The following is a 22,563-nucleotide window of genomic DNA, read 5'->3' on the forward strand; positions in this document are numbered from 1 at the left end:
TTGTTACCCTATGACCGAGCCGTGAGGCGCGTACGTATCTTTTTTGAGGAATCAGGTCAAATGTAGTTCCCAATTCCTTTGTTTTTCTTGTGACTTTTCTTTCGTCTTTATTATCATTATTTTTCTCTTCTCTTTTTCTTTTATTTTCATTATTGATTCCAAAAGAGGGGTATGAAAGAATAAATAAGGCTCAAAAGGGGAAGCAAAGGTTGAAGTGTTTGGATGGAAGAACAAATTGCCTCCGTCATTTCATTCTCCGATACCATGCCAAATGCAAACAAACAACAATTACAATCAAAAGAAATCAAACATAATATCTCTTAACTGCGTCAGAAATGATAGCCATGTCGGCGCATTTCTCTTCGATATCTGTTAAACATAAAGCGTCATTGGACAACACTCTAGTTACAATGAATGGCCCTTGCCAATTCGGGGTGAACTTGCCTTTTTCTTCGGCCTGATGTGGCAGGATTCATTTCAACACCTGCTGGCCCACTTCAAACTTCCGGGGACACACCTTTTTATTGTATGCTTTTGCCATTCTCTTTTGATATAACTGGCCATGACACACAGCTGCCAATCTCTTTTCATCAATCAAGTTCAACTGCTCCAAACGGGTTTTGACCCACCCGTCATCATCAATCTCAGCCTCAACGACAATCCGAAGGGATGGAATTTCAACTTCCGTCGGTATCACTGCTTCGGTTCCGTATACCAACAAATAAGGAGTTGCACCTACTGAAGTACGAACAGTGGTGCGATAACCCAACAACGCAAATGGTAATTTTTCATGCCATTGCCTCGAACCTTCTACCATTTTCCGAAGTATCTTCTTTATGTTTTTGTTGGCTGCCTCAACTGCTCCATTCGCCTTGGGACGATATGAGGTGGAATTGCGGTGTGTAATCTTGAACTGCTAACATACTTCTTTCATCAAACCGCTTTTAAGATTAACACCATTGTCCGTGATGATCACTTTTGGGATCCCAAATCTACAGATGATATGGGAATGAACAAAATCTACCACTGCCTTCTTTGTTACCAACTTGAAAGTTTTAGCTTCAACCCACTTAGTAAAATAATCGATGGTCACCAGAATAAACCTATGACTGTTGGTAGCTGCCGGCTCAATAGGTCCAATGACATCCATGCCCCGGGGAACAAATGGCCATGGTGTTGACATTGTATGCAATTCTGTCGGTGGAGAATGAATCAGATCTCTGTGTATTTGACACTGATGGAATTTTCGCACGAAACTGATACAATCACGCTCCATAGTGAGCCAATATACCCTGCTTGAAGAATCTTCTTCGCCAATACATATCCGCTCATATGTGGCCCATAAACTCCAGCATGTACCTCTGTCATAACTGTCGTGGCTTGACTAGCATCTATACATCTCAGCAATCCCAAATCTGGTGTTCTTTTTACAACACTCCTCCACTGAGGAAAAATTCATTTGTCAGTCGCCAAATAGCTCTCTTTTGATCTTCGGTGGCCTGCTCCGGGTATATCCCCATTCTGAGGTATTCCTTAACATCATAAAACCATGGCTCGCCATCCATTTCTTCCTCTATCATGTTGCAATAAGCATGCTGATCACGAACCTGAATATGCAATGGGTCAACATAAATTTTGTCTGGATGGTGCAACATTGATGCTAAGGTGGCCAAAGCATTGGCAATCTCATTATGAACTCTTGGGATGTGTCTAAACTCCACTGATCGGAATCGCTTGCTCAGATCGTGCAAACATTGTCGATATGGTATGAGCTTCAAATCCCTTGTTTCCCATTCACCCTCAATCTGATGCACTAGGAGGTCCGAGTCTCCCAAGACCAAGACGTCCTGTACATTCATGTCTGCAGCTAGCCGTAGACCCAAAATGCATGCCTCATACTCAGCCATGTTGTTGGTACAATAGAAACGCAGCTGGGCCGTAACAGGATAATGATGTCCTGTTTCAGAAATAAGTACCGCTCCTATTCCAACTCCCTTCGCATTTGCGGCTCCATCAAAAAAAAGCTTCCATCCTGGTTCCTTGATCATTTCCAACTCATCTATATGCATCACTTCTTCATCAGGAAAATACGTCCTCAAGGGCTCGTATTCTTCATCAACAGGATTCTCAGCCAAGTGATCAACCAATGCTTGGGCCTTCATGGCCGTCCTCGTCATATAGACGATGTCGAATTCGGTGAGTAATATCTGCCATTTCGCCAATATCCCTGTGGGCATAGGCTTCTAGAAAATATACTTCAGTGGATCCAAGCGTGAAATGAGATAAGTAGTATATGATGACAGATAATGCTTCAATTTCTGGGCCACCCAAGTTAGGGCGCAACATGTCTTCTCGAGTTGAGTGTACTTAACCTCATAGCCTGTAAACTTCTTGCTGAGATAATAGATGGCTTGCTCCTTCCTTACTGTAATGTCGTGTTGCCCCAGTATGCAGCCAAACGAATTCTCCAGGACCGTTAGATAAAGAATTAACGGTCTTCCTAGCTCAGGTGGAACCAACACAAGTGGATTTGACAAATATCCTTTGATTTGGTCAAATGCTTCCTGACATTCTGTCGTCCATTCTACCGCAGCATCTTTCTTCAGTAACCGAAAAATAGGTTCACAAGTTGCTGTGAGTTGAGCAATAAACCTGCTGATATAATTCAACCTTCCCAACAGACTCATTACTTCTGTCTTGTTCTTCGGCGGTGGCAGATCTTAGATGGATTTGATCTTTGACGGGTCCAACTCAATGCCTCGCCGACTGACGATGAATAACAACAGCTTTCCAGATGGAACACCAAATGCACATTTGGTCAGGTTGAGCTTAATATCATACCTTCGAAGTCTTTGGAAAAACTTCCTTAGGTCTGCTACGTGGTCCTCCTGATGCTTGGATTTTATGATCACATCGTCCACGTATGCCTTAATCTCTTTGTGTGTCATGTCATGAAACACAATAGTCATTGCTCTCATGTACGTTGCCCCGGCATTCTTCAAACCAAATGGCATTACCCGGTAGCAATAAGTCCCCAACGGCGTAATGAAATCTGTTTTTTCCGCATCTTTTTCATCCATCAGAATCTGATGATACCCAGCATAGCAATCCATAAAAAGACCCGATCTCACGTCCGGCACAATTATCGATCAAGATATGGATGTTGGGTAATGAAAAGTTATCCTTTGGGCTTGCCCTGTTCAGATTGCGGTAATCGATACACACCCTGATCTTCCCATCTTTCTTCGGCACTGGCACCACATTAGCCAACCAATCAGGATATCGAGTGACCCGAATAACCTTTGCTTGTAGCTGCTTGGTTACTTCCTCTTTAATCTTCACACTCATGTCTGTTTCGAACTTCCTCAATTTCTGCTTAATGGGAGGGCATACCGGGTTAATGGGCAATTTATGAACCACTAAATCCGTGCTTAGCCCCGGCATGTCATCATACGACCATGCAAAAACGTCTTTGAACTCAATAAGTGATTTGATTAGTTCTTTCCTGATATTTGGTGCGATGTGGATGCTTATTTTAGTTTCCCTGATATCATCTGCATCCCCTAAATTGATGGCTTCTGTGTCATTTAAGTTGGGCTTGGATTTCTCTTCAAACTTGCTTAACTCTCTGTTTATCTCTTCGAAGGCTTCATCCTCCTCGTATTCCGATTCATCATCATAATCTACCCTTGTACAATTAGTTCGGAATCAGATTGATTTTTTAGACTGGGTTGAAGATCCGTGGTGCATACCATGTTATTAGAACCAATATAAAGAGAACTGTTCAGAAAGAGAAAAGAAGAAAACAAAATTTTAACAAAATAAGAAGGAAAAAAAGCTTTCATTTTTTAAAATACGGGATAACAGAGTTTCAAACTTTGCCGAATACAAAATAAAACTGTATTACAACCCTGGAATAATCCAAAAAAAAACAAGAAAGAAAAATCAGAGCCCACTACCAAGACTCCCTCTGGGTAGGAAGGGGAGTAGCCATCCAATTTTTGATATTTGCCCTAGGCCCCACAAATTGTACATCTAACCTACTGGACCCTTCTCCAGCTTCTATCATGTTGACATCGGCGAACAGCCTTTCAAAGCCCTCATTCAAATCTCCATCTGGCCCAATCAGTGGTCCGAGAACTTTCGGGACCGACAACTTTCTGATACATGCTCTGACAAATGATCTGGATAGGTGCGGGATTGACTTGGGAAGGACCCAGACTCTTTTCTTCAACTTGCGGGCCCGTCTCACATCCGCCGTTGTAGGCTTGAACCCCAAACCAAAGGTATCCAAATTTTTGGGCAAAGAAACCGGCTGAACAATACCTTGAAGATCAGCCCTTAAACCTTTGCCTGGCACAAACCCGTTCTTCAACATCTCCGAGGCTACCATGACAGCTGCAACTGCTATTTTGGGAAGTGGGATGCTTTCACCTTCGGGAACTTTGTCCACTAAAACCGTATCGAAAACTTGGTAAACCCACGGTCCCTTATCATCATCAGTCTCTATGAAGGGCACGACAACATTATTTATGGCGCTTGCATTTTCTTCCCCATGTACTACGATCACTTGCCTATCCTACTCGAATTTGACCATCTGATGTAATGTAGAAGGCATTGCTTTGGCGGCGTGGATCTAGGGTCGCCCCAACAGAAGATTATATGACACTGCCACGTCTAACACTTGAAACTCCATGGTGAACTCGACTGGACCAATTGTTAATTCAAGTATGATGTCACCCACTGTGTCTGTACCACCACTATCAAACCCTCGAACATAGATGTTGTTCTTGTGAATCCTTTCACCATCGACCTTCAGTTTGTTCAATGTGGTCAAAAGACAGATATTGGCACTGAACCCATTATCAATCAGTACACGAGTGACTACCGAGTCTTCGCACTTCACAGTCAGATAAAGGGCTCTATTATGTTCTGTACCCTCTACGGGCAACTCGTCGTCTAAAAAAGTGATCTTGTTGACCTCGAAAATCTTGTTGGCTATTTTCTCCAGATGATTCACAGAGATCTTATCCGGAACATGGGCTTCGTTCAGACTTTTCATCAATACCTGGCGATGCTCATCTGAATGGATCAATAACGATAACAATGAGATCTGTGCCGGGGTCTTCCTCAACTGCTCCACAATGGAGTAATCTTGCACCTTCATTTTCTTTAAAAATTCTTCCCCCTCTTCCTCGGTAACTGGATTCTTTGTCGCTACTAGATTGGCCCTTCTTAACTCTGCGGGAGCAAAACACCTTCCCGAACGAGTTAACCCCTGTGCCTCACATATTTCCTCCACAACTTCCTTCCCCTTATGCATTACCATTACTTGACTGTAGCTCCATGGCACAACTTTCTCGCTGATTATTGGCAACTGCATTACTGGACTGATAACAACTGGTCCTGTGCATGCCCCCTTCACGGCTACTGGCTTGCTTGATATCCCTTGCACCGTTACTTTGACCGGCTCTGGATTCTTGGCAACATCAGACGAACTCTTCCCCATCACCACCACTGTCTTGCCTTCTACCCTTTCCGACTGTACTACCGTTTTCCACTGATCAACTTTTCTTTTGGACTGGCACGGATCATCATTACCGTTTGTGAGGGCTTCTTGAGCTTCCCTCCTTCGTGCACTAGTTTGATCATGTGGGCTTCATGGTGCGCCGGCAATGGGTTCTGATTGATGTTAGGTGCCTATGGCTCCTGGACCTCGATTATATTTGTGTCAATAAGATCTTGTACGGCAGTCTTCAACTTCCAACACTTCTCAGTATCATGTCCGGGAGCCCCCGAACAATACTCACAGCTTACCGAGTGGTCCAGATTTTTGGGAAGGGGATTTGGAAATTTGAGCTCCACAGGACTCAATAGGCCTAACTGCCTCAATTTGTGGAACAGAGTAGTATAGGTTTCTCCCAGCAGAGTGAATGTTCTCTGCCTCTGCACCCTTTCATTCCTGAAAGTCTGATTCCACGGAAACCTGGTCCCGAAGGATTGTTGTAGGCCCTTGGTGGTGGATATGTGTTTTGTGGAGGTGGATATATGTTTCGTGGAGGTGGATATGTATTTTGTGGAGGTGGATATGTATTCTGGGGAGCCAGCGCACGCCATTGCGGGCGAGCCGGGGGCTGGGTGTAAGTTTAGGCGTGATGGACAGAGAAATGTGGATCTTGTGGTGGGTAGTAGGGCTGTGGAGGGCCGTAGAAATGTGTGGGTAATTTGAGTGATGGGGTATAGGTTGGTAGTGAGGGGGGACCTCTGGATCTGGACCAAGTACCTGCCTCGACTGTTGCGACATCTTCCCTTTTCTTCTTTCCGAGCGCACCTCTTACGCCGCTCTGGATGGCCTGAGTGGTTGCTTTAATCATCGAATAGCTCAGGATTTTGTTGGACTTAACTCCCTCTTCAATCATACAGCCCATTTTTACTACTTCATTGAAAGATTTGCCAACTGAAGTCACCAGGTGACCGAAGTAAGTTGGCTCAAGAGTCTGCAGAAAGTAGTCCACCATCTCCCCCTCTCTTATTGGAGGATCAACTCTTGCCGCCTACTCTCTCCAGCGGAACCCAAATTCTCGGAAGCTTTCCCCGGGCTTCTTCTCAAGTTTCAGCAATGTGAGACGGTCAGGGACGATCTCAAGGTTGTACTAGAAGTGGCCTGCAAAGGTTTGTGCCAGATCGTCCCAGGTGTACCACCTGCTAGGATCCTGTCTTGTGTACCATTCTAGTGCAGACCCGCTTAGACTTTGACCAAAATGAGCTATCAACAACTCGTCTTTTCCCCCAGCCCCTCTCATCTTACTACAAAAACCTTGCAGATGTGCCATTGGATCACCGTGCCCCTCATATAGATCAAACTTTGGCATCTTGAACCCTGCCGGCAATTAAATGTCGGGGAATGGGCACAGATCTTTGTAGGCCACACTGACTTGGTTGCCTAACCCATGGATATTCCTGAAGGATTGCTCCAGGCTTTTAAACTTCCGAAGCACTTCGTCTTGCTCTGGACTCCTAGCCGTCTTTTCAGTCTCTACCGGGATCTCGAAGTGAGTGTTATAAGTATGAGGCTCGGGTGCTTTGAAGGTTGGTTCAGGGGGGTAATATTGGGTTATCGTGAGCCTGAAACAATGGCTCGTTGGATGATCTTTGCAGCGTGGTTGGTGGGGGTGCCACGGAAACAGGAACATTTGGTGGAGGAGGGTTCTGATTGGGTTGTGAAGCTTGGGGATCATAGGCATTTCTTCCCTGATAGTAGTGGTGACTGGGGAAGCTTGTTGAAGGGCCGGGGGGAGGGTATTCCGGCGTATGTCCTGGTGGGAGAGTGGGAGTAACGGGAGGGCCAGACACTTTTTGTTCCCTAGCTAAGGCCAACTGCATTTCTTTCATCTCCTGTCTCATCTTATCCATTTCCTCCTTCAGCATTTGATTCTCCATCCTTTCATCCTCGACACTTTGGTCTGAACTAGTCATGCTTTTTAGTATGGGCCCTTTGGATCTTGTTTGGTAATGGTAATCTGTCAGAACGTTCTAACAAACTAGCTGGTTCGAAATCTCTGGAAATTAACAAATTTGTTAATGTTAGAGTTTAACACATATTGCAATTTCACGTTGGGGGATGCAATGTCCTAGGCAGTTTAACCATTTCTAACATGCATTTGCTTCGGTTGCGTGCGTCATTCCGGCCTCTCATAATTGTGTCTCTTCCTTTATTATATCCTTCTTTATTATTATTTTTCCCATTTTCCTTCTTTTCTTTTTTAGTGGTGGTCGAATCCTATAGAGATTGCCTACGTATCATGTCCCCGTATGAATCAGACCGTGCGTAGTTCTAGCACAAGTGCGGAAAATAAAGACACCATTTTTGGATTTTTCAACCTTTACTAGCAAAACGTTTTATTACAAGGCAAAACATTTTTGAAAGGAAATTGACAGACTTGATACAGACTACAGACTTTATGCCAAAAAAAGGAAATACAAACTCCGACGGACAACAGACTCTGAAGACAAGGAAAATACAGACTCAAACTATGAATGTTTCAGAGTTTTGAATTTTGGCGCCCGCGGGGCATCGTTCGGCCTCACCGCGGGCTTTGGTGCAAGGCCCCTTTGCAGATCTTTCAAATCTTCCATGATCTGGTGGACATAAATCATTATTGAAGCAAAGAAGGTGGCACAGGACATATCCTCACAAGCTAGGCACTTTATGGTGATGTAGTGCCCGATATCGTCGATTCTTCCCTGGATTCTGTCCCTTTCCATAAGCAATCGCTCTATTTGTTGATTCCGTGTCCCCAGCATTTGAGCGTTGTAAATGAGTTGATCCTGAAACTCATTCATCTGTTTCTCCATTCTGGCAATTAGATCATAGTAGCGCTTCCTATCTGCTCTAGCATCTCGGGCTTGTCTAAAGATCCGCTCTTTGAGAGTGGATATTGTTTCTCTCAATATAGAGATGTTCCTTTCGTAGTCCCTTTTCATTTGTTGCATAGACCGTGCTCGCTCTTCTGCCTTCTTTATCCATTTCACCTAGATTCTCGCTAGACCAGCTTTAGATTTTTCCAGGTCTTCTTGATACTCGAGGACTTTCTTCTTTAGACCGTTTATGAGCCTTTCATCAGCGCGGCTTCTCTTCGGGTTTCTGGTAGCTATTTTCATTTCCTGGATTTGAGCTTTGAGGACCTCGTTTTCCTGAGCTAGTTTTCTCTTTTCTCCCTCATCTGCAGCGATATGCAAATCTTTCTCAAATTTCAAATCTATAACTTGCTTCTCCAACTTGCCTATTGTAACCCTGTACTCGTGCTCTTTAGCCAACCAATCCCACTGTTCTTGCGACGCCTTGACGAATTCCTGGAGATGGGGTCTTTTAACAGGCCTTTCGTGCTCAAGTTCTCTCATGTACCAAGTAAGGTATCCTGGCGCCACTTCGCCTTTGGCCTGATCTTGCACGCAAGTATCTGCTTTTAAATATTGGCATTCACTCCAGATCTGACGGACTCTTGCTTCAGGGAACTGTCCGTCAGGGCTAATCTCAATTACTTGAGCACTAAGATCTTCCTCTTGTGGCACTGTTTGGCATCTCCTGAGTTGTCTCAAAACCCGATATGGCGCGTAAGGTTGAATGCTCTTCAGCCCCATCAATAGAAAGTGGGTCCTAGCTGCGCTGACCACTATATTTGGCTAGCGGTGAGGGTCCGAAAGAATGATGTCCATGCCGTAACTCCCTCGGGTAGATTGACCCCCTTGATTCTTGTGTAGAACTCTTCTATGCAAGTTTTCTTCGAGGAACCATAACTCAAGAGCTGGGAACGGTGGCAGAGATGCTCAGTCATCCATATTTGTAGCAACAAGTTACACCCATTGAAAAAGTTCCCTCTAGCTTTGCAGGTTGTGAGAGCTCGGAAGATATCAGATACTATCATAGGCGCAAGAGTGATTTCATCTTGAGTGAGCAAGGTACTGACGACCCCGACTATTTTCAGATCAATGTTTCCATCTTTCCTTTGAAATACCAAAAGGCCCAAAAAGGTTATCATAAAAGCCACTCATCTATGCTCGTCCCATTTCTGACGGTTACTTTTGCTGCATAACTTGTTACCCGGGTTGTTGAATCCTCCGACATGACCGTATCTGTCGTATATAAAGCGCGGATTACAAAAACCTACGGCCAAATCTGGGTTATGGACCGTCCTGGGTATCTTTAACGAATCTAAAAATCGATGCACAGTGACAGCTCTTGGAGCAATCAGGTATTTTTGCCTCAACGGAACTTCAGTATTTCCGATGTACCTGGCTATTTCCTCCAAAGTCGGGGTGAGTTCAAAATCGGAGAAGTGGAAGACATTGTGTGCCGGGTCCCAGCAGGTGACCAAACCTCTTATGATATCCCCCGAGGCTGGATTTCCAATAAACCCGTAAGACCTTTTAGATATTTCTTGACCTCATCTTGCCCTTCACCACCTAAATCATCCCACCATAGCCGCAACTTGAAAGGGATTTTAGTCATTATTGAAAAAGGTTCATTTTGCATCGTGCTCATCCTGCACATTTATTAAGGTGATTAAGCAAAAAATAAAATTTATTTGACTCAACCAATTGGCTATTTTTAATTTTTCACAGATTAAAAGAAAGATCCGGTTCCGAATACGGCCTTTCAGCACTTCGGGAACGAAGATTTTGAGGCTGGGTAAGTCAACTGGTCAAAAATCCAAAAAATGACTACAAGTGATCGTTTATGCAAAGTCAGCCTTCCGGCGTCCCTTTTGGGAACATTCGGCTATTTTGACAAAAACGGCGTCACCCGACTTATTTATGATGAAAATTAAAATTTTGACATTTTTGTAAAGGGGAGGTTGGACCCGATGAGGGTTGCCTACGTATACCGCACCCTGTGAGAATCAAACCGGCGTAGTTCGGGTATATAAAACAAACTTCTTTTGAAAACAAGACTCTTTTCAATGGCAAATACCATTTTTCATAAACAAAACCTTTTTTTTTCATTTTCTCAAAAATTCGACAGAGTTTCGACGCTATTTGGACATTGATTTTTTTCAAAACAGGCGATTAACTACCTCTATCTCTCTTTCCTCAAAGTATTCAAAAGCCGGTCAGCATGCAAGTCCGAAGCAAACAAATGCACAGGTAGCAAGTTGGATGCATCACGATGGTCTTTTGTCGTTTTGGTACACCTGTCCTAGACAGACCCAACCCATGTGTTGAGCCTCCAAAGTCAATGCACATGATGCAAACAAACGTTCCTACTAGGGATCCGGCATGAAGCTGAGTTATTCTAGGTTCGTAACCTTGGTATTTGTTCTAGACTGTGTACCCGAGCGGACAACTCGAGTCGAGGAGGGGGCTACATACCGGGGACCCGGGAGATCGTCCGGCTTTGTAACTTGTCCGGCCTCTTTCTTATTTCAGGGTATGACACTAACAGAATAGGGAGTCTCAACCAGTAAGCACATCCCCGGAGGTGAGAAGAGAAGGGTTTCGTAGCAGTTTATATACAGTTCAGATAATATCAAAGCGATAAAAGCAACATTTTGCACATTTAGGCCAAAACATGTAATAAGATCAAATAATAAATGAAGCCACATAATAACAATTATTCCAGGCTCGAATTCTTAAACCCTTAACCAGAGATTCTGGGTTCGTTCCCTAGCAGAGTCGCCAGAGCTGTCACACCTCCCTTTTTACCCGCGCCCGCAGTGGCGCAGAGGGATTAGGGGAGTTTTTCCAATTAAAGGACAATCGAAACGGGATTTATTATTTAATTCAGAATCACCACTTGGGAGATTTATGGTGTCCCAAGTCACCGGTTGAATCCCGAATCGAGTAGAATATTGACTCTGTATTACAGTCCGCGAATCAGAAATCCGGATAAGGAATTCTGTTAACCCGGGAGAAGGTGTTAGGCATTCCCGAGTTCCGTGGTTCTAGCACGGTCGCTCAACTGTCATATTCAGCTTGAATTATCTAATTTTAACAATTATAAACTTATGTGCAAATTTCTAACTCTTACCGCTTTTATTATTATTATTATTATTATTTTAAAAGAGAATTGCAACGTTATTAAAACACGTTTTGAACCACGTCACATCAATGCACCCATGATTTTGGACACGTTTTAACATCGTTGAGATTTGAATTTGGGTCGCATAAATGTGCACCCGAGTTTAGGGAAGTAATGTTATTAAAGACGCGCCTAAAGCGACTAGCGTATTATTATTTTTGGGTAAAGCCGTGAAATTTTGCTAAACGGCCCATCCAAAATCTAAGTAATTTTACCAACACGTATAGAGGGCCCCGTAGCTTGTGTACTTTTGTTTGTCGAGGCTCATCTCATTCATTATTTTTAAAGGAATTTGCAACATCGTGGAAATGCATATCGAACCACATCACAATCAATTTACCCATGATTAGCGACACATTTCGACTCCGTTGGGATTTGGATTTGGGTCACATAAATGTGCACCCGAATTTGAGAAGGTAATGTTATTTAAAGTACGCGCCTAAAGAGATTAACGCGTGGTTATTTTGGGAAAAAGGCCGTGAAGTTCGCTAAGCGGCCGATCCCGAGTTCTAAGTAATTAATACATACATTTGTGAGGGCCCCGCAATCTATGCATTTTACTAGGCGAGGCTCATCTCGTTTATTTTAAAAGGACAATCCTAAAGTGACTACATTTTCTATTGAGTTCGTCTCTAAAATAAAAGAGAAGAAGTCCTAATTAGTTAATACTATAAAAGCGGGCTTCGAGTTCAAGTTCGAGTCCAAACAAAGGGACGGACCTTTTAATTTGAACCCGCTACCTAACTCAAAGCCCCAAACCTATATTGTGTTAACTATATGCTGAAACCTTTAAATCAAGCCCAAATTAAATGGGCCAACTAATTCTACTTGTGAACGAACAACAACAGGTGGGCCTTGAGGCAAGCCCAAAATCGAATGGGGCGTGCCAAGCTGCGTAGGAGAGATCGAGGGATCGAGCCCCTGAAGTCAAGCATTTACTTATTCATTTGCATGTCATTAGGTAAGCATCCTGATTTTATAGTGAAAGCAGTACGTCGTTCTACTTGGAACAACTTGAACAAAATAACCACAACACTCTTTATGGACCAATTTTAACATGCCATGATGTAGCAAATAAACAGTCCTATTTTAGCACAAAACACATGACGACCATACTAAAGGTTTATTGCAATGTGAATCGCTTTCAAATGACTTCACGAAACAAATTACCAAAACTGAATTAATCTAACTATCCTATTAGCCTAACATAAAACTAAATACAACCACTGCTCGAGATCACAGGCTTATATACATTCAAGACATATCGAGTGATAATCTAGCTAGTAAAGAAACAGTTTTAGTTTATTTATGCAGTCATGTCAAATAGAACTAACAACTGCATTTCCATTTCATCTCAACTTCAACTTCAAATTCGGGCTTACATCAACATAAGTTTTTTAGAATGTGTACCTGGAAATGGAATACAATGGAGAAGAAGAAGGAGTGATCAGCACAACAGATAGCACAGCACAACAACAACAGTAACAGATATCCAGCAGCAACTCAGGAAAACCAGTTAAAAATTCCCCAGCTATACCAAACATCAACACAAACAAACCAACAACAATAACAGCACCCAAAATAAATCTAACTTGAAACCAACTTCAAACCACAAGAGTAGCATAAATCAATCCAAGAGTCAACTTTAACTAGACATCACACTAGTTTCAACTTCAGGAAAGAAACCAAACAACTACAACAGACCGAGCTTACTCAAAATCAGATCAGCAACAACGCTGGACCCCAATGGCACAGTAACAAACTCCATGAATGCCTAACCTTTTTTCCTTTTAAACTGATTCTCCCAAACTAAAGAAGAAACAAGAACTGACTTAACATCTATCCTAGACTGATTTAGGACCCTTTTCCATTGATTTTCAAACGTGTGACTTCTTGAAAGAGTGGTCTTTTCAAAAGCCAACCCTTTTTTAACTCTCAAACAGTGATCTTTTTTCAGATTCAAAAGCCCCACCCCCAGATTTTTAGAATCCCCCCATCTGTCTAAAAATGACTCTATTTATCACCCAAAAACAGGCCTGCCCTCCCTGCCTTATCAGATTTTCTGCCCATCATATTCCTCGACCACTACTACAAGTTTTGTTCTCTTTTTAATTCACTTGTTCCCCACTACCCTTGTCTTTTCTTTATTTAAATTCAAATAGGTATGGGCACCTATTTCTTAATACATTTCCTTTAAACCTTCCCCCACCATTATGTTTTGTTCCCAATTAGCACTTAAACCATTCATTAGTTTAATGGTACTTTAGTACCCTACTATTAGAACATTCAACTTAAACCAATTTCAAACCTTTCAATCCCAAAATACCCTCCTAAAGTCCCTGAAATTACTGCCCTGCCGTAAACCTCTTAATCTGATGGTAGAACTTTATAAGTTATAACCTTAACAACTGATTTCTAACTGATCACTAAAGCACTACAGCTATAACCAATTCACAACCAAATTCAAACAATGATTCAATCAGAATTGAAGCAGTATGAATCCAATTATTATCAGGTTATTCTAACATTCAAGCATGTAAAACTAATCGACGACACTTATCCAATCGACTACACGAATTATAACACATACAATCAGTAGCAAATCAGAATCGAACAGGCACGCAGGTGATTCGAGTCGTATTGATAGAAACAAGGATTTATAATGAAACTTAACTAATCGACGAAACTCATTCAAATCGATTATATAGTTTATCATATACTTGACTATGACCAGAAAAAGTTCGACCAAATAAAAGGTCATTGAAGAAGGACTGAATCAATCGACAAAAAAGAATTGAAAAATCAATAAAACTAAACTAAACAAATAAACAGATATAAACAAATACAAAAATGGAACAAACAGGAAAGGAAAAATACCTCAAGAACTCGGAAACTGGACGACCCTGACTTGGACTCTGACTCGGACCTTTTTGAGGTCGAACGGACCTTAATCGAGTGTTCTCAACTGAGAACACTTCGACTAAGGTCCACTGGACACCCAAATTCCTTTAATTCGGACAAACTCCAACCTTTGGTTTTCTAGGGTTCTTGGGGTTTGATTTGGGGTTCGAACGATTTTAGCCTGATTCGAACCAAACCAAAGGTGGTTTGGTGACGAGGGGGGTCAGGGAGATGTCCGGTATGAGTTTGGGACTGGTTAGGGTAGGTTTAGGTTCTGCTCGAATCTTCGATTGAAGATTCGAGAAACTGGAGGTTGATTCGAGGCAAATGGTTAGCGGATCTGTAACGAGGGTGGTCAGATGGCTTAGGGGTGTTAATTTGGTGACCGGCGGCGTTGTTGCCGTCGTGTTTCAGGCGGAGGGGTTCTAGGGCGGATAGGGTTTTGAGGGGTCATCTCTGAGAGAGATGACTGAACAGGGGGGTGTTTGGAAATGAAAGAGGGGTAATGGGTCTGGGATATTTTGGTATATCAGATTGAGGGGATTAATGTGATCCGTTGGATCAGTGAAGATTGACGGTCCAGATTAGGTTAGGGGGTCAAACGGGGTCGTTTTGGTTAAGTACTGAGGCGGGTTTGGTTCGGGGTAGACGGGTCGGGTTCGGTTCTTGGATACGGGTATTGATTAAATCTCAGCCGTTGGATCGATTTAATCCAACAGCCTTGATTAAGAGTGACCAAACGACGTCGTTTTAAGACGTCTCTGGCCAGGCCAACTGGACCTGGTAAATGGGTGATTTGGGCCTGAATTTTGGTCCAAAAATAATGGCCCAATCCGATTTTCACTCTTTTCTTCTTTTTCTTTCATTTTCCTTTTAATTCCTAAATACCAACATTCCTAAAATAAATTGTAAAAAAAAACAAAATTAACCTAGAAAATACTAATTGACCTTTAACAATAAATATCTCACCAAAATAAAATATTAATTACAAACAAAATCGGGCACTTGGACATTAAATGCCAAAAATACAAAAAATATGTATTTTTTGTGATTTTCTTTATTTTAAAACCAAACTATGGTTAATTAATTCCTAATTGTAAAAATAAAAATCCTAAGTGTACATGCAACGTGTATTTTGGTATTTTCAATTAATTAAAACAAGATAAACATTTACAGACAAAAATAATTATCCAAAATATCACGCAAAATTCTCAAAATTGTACCCAAAGGCAATTTGTTTTATTTTTCGATTTCTTTTGGAGTAGTTTTCGTGAAGCAAAAATCACGTGCTCACAGGTTCAATTAGGTTTTCTTGGTCTGAAAGATAGGTGAAATAACTGAGTTTATAATCCTTTAAAAGTCCCCTCTTGACCGACTTAGTTGAGGCCTCTCTTTTTGGCAAGTAGGTGATGCACCTACTTGTCACCTACTAGCTGCGCGGTCTCGCGAAAATACGAATATCTCTATACTCCGAGATCGTATTGATAAACGGTTTAATGAGTTGAAAACTAGACTCATAGATCTTCAATTTCATATGTAGATCATCCCTTGATTCAAAGTATGTTGGGAGAAAAGCTCAGCTACATTTAACCTAAGTTTCAACTCATTTTTGAATGTAACTTGTGATGACCTTTTCCAACTTTTGTTCCACAACTTGCTTGACTTAAAAACATAACACACGACTATCATACGACTAAACTAACTCATAACATAACCTCATCATCATGTTAATCACCCTTGTCTCACCCCAAAAGTATAGGTTATAACATTCCAAACTTGTCGATATTCGACGAAACTTATTTTCTTTAATTCATTTAGCGCCTAAGCTTTCCAACCCTTTTGGTACTCGTTATTCATGATCATAAAGATTTGTAACCTTCATTATAAAAGGATTAACTTACTTTACGTACTTTCAAAGTTGATCTCATTTCTGAGCTTACATCAATTGACTTACGGATACTCTAACGTACAAAAACATAGGGTGTAGCAATTCACTAATTATAAAACAACATACAATCAATTATTATTTTTTTATTAATGTATGCAAACTTAAAACAACAAAGATAAAATAATAGAAGAAAAAATTGATTCTACATGAGTTGTCGATAATTATCTTTTTCTTTTTGCAAATATTTTAATAACTGAAAGCTTCCTTTTATATATATATATTTTATCTTAACGTTTATATTTTCACATATAAATTTTTTTCAGGCCAATCTCGTCATGATAAAAGTAATTAATTTTAATTATTTGATCATTAACAATGCATACAATAATAATAATTATCATAAGATATTCTTATAAAACTATAAGGACTTTCATTGCGCTGAATATGAGATCAATATATATATTTTTAGAAAGTTATACATTTTATTTTATTTTTTATTATAACTCAAAATATTATTTAATATTATTTGTGTAATTTTTAAAGAGTTATTTACTTTTTGACAAGGAGAACACGCGCAAAGTGCACACGCTACTTTTAGCGAAATATCATTCATATTTTTATTTTTTTAAAATAGACAAAATAGTTATTTGATTATTTCTTAATATTTAGGACTTTGAAAAAAACTAAAATATTTCTTATTAAATTATTCCCATTTTGAAATAAGTATGAAGTCACGATATTTAGGATTTTAAAATTAAATAAACTTTTACCATATATATAAATTATTAAAAAGAAAGAAAAATCACCAACGACCCAAAATTAGCAACTAAATCACAAAATCTTAACCACGTTTATTCTGCCAATCTCCCCAATCCTTCGTTAATAAAGAGGTCGTACCCTTCGTATTTTCAATTCCAACAATATCAAGTAGAATACTATTAATGAGTTAATATTTACCTATAATTAATAAAAGACTAGAATTAAACCTTTGAAAATATGTAATTAAAGTACAAACATACTAACAACGAAAATATAAACTGAGATTTAACATTGTGAATCTCAATATCTTACACGCAATCATAAGCCGATCAAGTTCTCCATAAACGATCACAAGACAATGATTGCGTGTTCTCCATAAATGATTACATAACCAAACAATCTATACGCAACCATACTACATAAACGGCAATCAAAAGGAGTGCCCGATCAAGTTCCCCGAGTCGTTTGCTAAACCGGAAAATCATTGTAACAAGAGTACCACTTCTTCAACATGTGGCTTTTATATTGATGCCTTAATTACCAGAATGCTTAGAAATGATTGAGTATATTAAGATGTTTAGACTCTATATATCAAGGCATTTTTTTAAATTAACATACTTCTTACATGTACAATATATTTTATTGTTAGTTCTATAGCTTTTCCTTTTCTCAATAGATTGCATTATTAGACTATTATCATCAAACTATTCTAAGAGAAAACATCACTGAGATACGAAAAGGAAATACATAATCTATGCTATCGGGAGGGGAGTAGTTTGATGGTAGTACAATGTTGTTCCGCTCCTATATCCTTGCATGCTAATTTTGAAATTGAAGTAATAAAATTAGACTAAAGTTTAAGTTGGATATATTAAGTGAGATGATTCAAGACTTCTATGATGTAGAGTTTCTTCCTTGATTGAATTAGTAGGATCAACAATTATCGTTGTCAGGAACTACACTTTTTTCTTTAATTTTTAATTTATAATAGAAATATAATTTTTAATTTAATATTTATATAATTTTATAAAATTTAATACTCATCGAGACAGGACACGGCCTCCCCTCTCTCTTGTTTGCTCTTTGATTAAAAAAAAGTGATTATAATTAAGAGCATGTACCTGGTTATTGTAGTATTTTTTCTGTATACTAATCTAAGGATCTAACCGCTCCAATAAATGTAGTAGCATTTAGTTCCCACCTATAAGTACAACAAACAAGACCACTAGTCATCTATAGCAAAACAAATTACCCATTTCCGTCGGAAGTAAAAATCAAACCAAACATGTTCTCCTCCAAACTCTCCTTACTGATCACGGTGGCGCTGATGGCGGCAACCACCACACTAACGGTGGCCCAACCACCGTCATGTGCTTCTAAATTAGTACCATGTGCACCTTACCTCAACTCAACAAAGCCACCGGCTTCTTGCTGTGACCCACTCAGAGAAGCCGTGACCAAAGATCTTGATTGTCTCTGCAACCTGTACGAAAATCCTACGTTGTTGCCCTCTCTTGGTATTAATGTTACTCAAGCACTTGCTCTTCCTAAGGCCTGTAATATCCCCGGCGATATTAGCGCTTGTAAAGGTAAGATTTTTATGCATTTTTCTTCACTTAATAGTACTAAATCAATGGCCTTTTAGTTTAAAATAAAACCCAGATCTTGTTTCGTTTTTGTTTTCGAAAATGAGGAGCTGTGATTTGAATTGGGATTCAATTAATTGCTTTTGAAGTTGGTAATTTTCTGTTTTTACTGCGATCAAGAACTAAAACTACTTCAAATCTGATATTCTTCACTTTTTTTGTCCCTTTTCATCTTTTATAGGAGAATTTTTTTTTTTTGAAATGGTGTAAAAATTTCTTTAGTAAATAATTGGGGCTTAACTATTGTTGTTGTTACTGTGTACCAATTTTCGGTTCAGTGTTGATTTGATTCTTTGTATTTGTCTGCAGCTGCTGCTCCAAAAAGTTCAGGTTCTTCTCCTTCTGGGACAACGCCAGGTAATTGAGATTAATGCTCAATTTTTCTACTTTGTTTACCACCGAATTAATATTTGTCAACTAATTAACTATCTCGGAGTATGCAGCAATTTGATTTAATTTTTACTATTAGTTATTGCTCCTTTAAATGTACTGAATCGTGATCCGTAGGTGTTTGTATTTATTGTTCATGTGCTCCACTCTGGTATATGTAATAAAGTTGTAAATTTAAAGTTTGTTTTGACTTTTAGGGGCCTACTAGGGGTGGCAAAATGGTTAAAAGAAAATAGTTAACCATCCATATTATCCACTAAAAAATGGGTTGGATAATAAACTTTTTTAAAACGGGTCAAATATGAATAAGAACCATATTATCCATTTAGAAAATGGATAACCAATGAGTAACCAATGAGTCTAACTTTTACATCTGTAAAACCTCAAATTGGGGGTTCCTCAAGTTAGAGAGACTAAGCTAGCGTTTGGCCATAAATTCCAAAATTTGTTTTGAAAAATCTGATTTAGGTGAAGTTTGGTTTGAAGATGAAAATGTGTTTGGACATACGTTTTCAAAATATATTTCCCAAATTTATTTTGGAAAAACATGTATATTATTATTGTTTGTAAAGATTTTGGCCCAAAACCAACTATTGAGCTAGTTTTGAGATTTGGAATTTTGCCAAAATATAAGCAAAATCTATGGCCAAACATGTGTTTCCCAAATAAAACCCAAGTTTATTTTGGCAAAATCTATGGCCAAATGGGTCCTAAGAATTCTTCAAAAAGTGATCATATGCAAGAAGTCATGGATAATATGGTTATCCATATTTTCTGCCGGTTAACCCGTTTTTTATCCGTATTAAATATGGGTCGGGTCGGATAATTTATCTGTTTTCCACCACCCGTTTTCGACCCGAACAATATCCGACCCGACCTGCCCGGTTTCCACTCCTAGGGCCTACTATTGTTAATATAAGTTATAGAAAAACTTGCAAATTCAAAGGTTGACTTGACATCTTGTACTTTTTCAATAATCCAGAGCCCCAATTTTGAAAGTTGATGGCATAGTTTAATTTCTTAACCTTTTCCTACTATTAACTTAGTTGATCACTAAGGAACTTATGGTATAAGATCTTTGAAACGAGACAAAACATAATATTGTGTTCCCACTTGCGAAAGGACAACATGAATAGGTTGTGATATATAAATTTTTGTCCAACAAGAATGTCTATGTTGGACTTATAAATGCACTCAACATGTTTTGTTCATTTTGTGCTGTAATAAAATTTTCCCAGGTCTTTGGTATCAGACACATAACCTTTTTAGAAGTCTCTCTTCGTTTGCACCTTAGAGGCTTTGAGAAGAAAATGAAAAGAAAAATAGCATTGAATATTATTAGGTGTAAAATTAAATTCATATAAGTATTTCTTGCCTTTTCTTTCAAATATCCTGTTCTTCCTGTTTTGTTCAAGTTTCCCTAGGGTTGCGAAATAATTTTATGTTTCTTCTCCAAGCACAATCATTAAACTGTTGGTGATGAGGACTTGCTGAAGGGCCATCCTACTTCTCACTTCTCAGTGGTGTTCAATCTTACATAGATCTTCAGCCAAAACTTTTGTCCTACTTTGAAAAGCTTGATTTGTGTGAATCAAGCTGTATCTTAACGACTAAAATGAATTGAACGGGAAAGAAAGTCATTCATGGTGGAAATGAAAATTTCCTGAATCACTTTGTTACTAAGAGAGTTATGCTTCTCAATCTAAGAAACTTGTTCTTGCTTGTCCGATAATTTTTTTCTGATCATTTTATGCTTATCCCATAAGTATTCGCTTCTCATGGATGTTGATTCTCTTCGGATTTGTCTTAATAGTCGTGTCTTCTGTGATAGTTAGGGATTAAGTTCTTAAAGTCCTTTTTTTACCCACACCCCCTTGGTGGCTTTGTCTTTCCAGAGTAGCCTTTTTCCATCTTCAATTTCTCCACCTCTTAAGTCATGCCAATTTGGAGGTTTCTCTAAGGCTGGCAAAAAAGAAGAAGAAGGGGGATAGGGGATGACAGTCTTTTAGATATTATTAAAACTGCTGCTTAGTTATTTTGGTTTTACTCCGTTTTGAAGTAATATACTAGGTACTCTGAGAATTTTGAGGCAGTCCATATGAAAAGTGGCACATCTGTTATGCTACTCAGGGGCGAAACCATACTTTGGCTAGGGTGTTTAATTGACCACCCTTTATCGGAAAATTACACTGCGTATATAGGTAAAAAAAAAATAGGTTTTAGAGTTACATAACATATATTGAACACCCGTTGTCGGATTTTTTTTACTTATTTCCAGTTTGAACACCCTTGAGAAAATTTCTGGTTTCGCCATTGATGCTACTCGACTTATGATCACAATTAGTTTACAAGTTAAGTGTGCAAGTACCTTGTTTAGGCATTTGTAGTCACTGAACTGGAGGTGAGGGCTAGCCAAATGAGCACCAGAGCGTCTATTTCTAAATCATATGCATCCATCTCTTCCTCATTTGGAATTGATTCAAAATAAAGTTAATTGGAGGTGGCTTACTTGTTGTACATGTTTTAATTTACTTATGTGCAAAAAACAGATGTACATGGTTAATTTGTGTGCTTTCTTGGTAACAATATTGCTGTCTTGACTGTTTTACAGTCACACCAGCTGCAAAAGATAAAAATGGAGTGAGCAGGATTGCAGGGACCGGAATGTCAAGCGTACTCATGCTCTGCGCTTCTATCGTGCTTGCTTAGATCAATGATCATGTTCTTCTAGTATTAGGGTCATTTTGATGAATTTCTCTACTCAATTATTATTCGGAGGATTGGCGGATTGCTCTCCAAGCCTTTATCTCTTGTACTCTGAGTTTTGCATTCTGTTATCTGCTGAGATGAACTAAATTGATGTATGAGTCGCAGGAGCTCTTTGATTGTTTTAAGATTTGCATACTTTGTGTTCACATGTTCTTGATGTTGTATTCGTGGGGTTTGTTATGCGAAATTGGCAGGTTAAATATGAGCAAGAGCCTCTGTTTTTATTGCCCTTTATTATCTTGGTACAGGAAAGAATTTAGCTTGCACTGGCAACGTAATTTAAGGCACGCAACACTGGCATTAAGTAATTTTGTGTCTTGTTGACAACTTCAAGAGTTAATTATTCTTTGTTTTCGTGGGCTTGCCTTCTCTCTGCCCCTAATCTATTTGTATATCGTATAACCTTTTACCTATTGTTGGCGGGATGTGATAAGTATTCCGTGAAATTAGTTGAGGTATGCGCAAGCTGGTCCGGACACCACGGTTATAAAAAATAAATATTGTGTAACCTTTAGCTCAGTTGCATATGTTCCACTGTGGTTTTCGCTATCAACTAAACTAATCAAGGCAAAGTCTAATGTGCAATGCCCCTCCATACTCGTACTTAATGCCATCCTAAGCACCTCATGGTT

The 22,563-nt window shown here is 39.6% G+C and overlaps 1 protein-coding gene across 1 annotated transcript; it reads left to right on the top strand.

The window, feature by feature from the left end:
* The first annotated feature begins 18,200 nt into the window (after positions 1 to 18,200).
* LOC104231536 (non-specific lipid transfer protein GPI-anchored 7-like) lies at positions 18,201 to 22,133 on the top strand. Its single transcript, XM_009784549.2, has 3 exons — positions 18,201 to 18,715; positions 19,082 to 19,129; positions 21,774 to 22,133. The coding sequence occupies exons 1-3, from the start codon at positions 18,412 to 18,414 to the stop codon at positions 21,869 to 21,871; spliced, it is 450 nt and encodes a 149-aa protein (XP_009782851.1). The 5' UTR covers positions 18,201 to 18,411; the 3' UTR covers positions 21,872 to 22,133.
* Positions 22,134 to 22,563: the final 430 nt, after the last annotated feature.

Source organism: Nicotiana sylvestris, chromosome 8, assembly GCF_000393655.2.
Source record: "Nicotiana sylvestris chromosome 8, ASM39365v2, whole genome shotgun sequence".
NCBI lineage: Eukaryota > Viridiplantae > Streptophyta > Magnoliopsida > Solanales > Solanaceae > Nicotiana > Nicotiana sylvestris.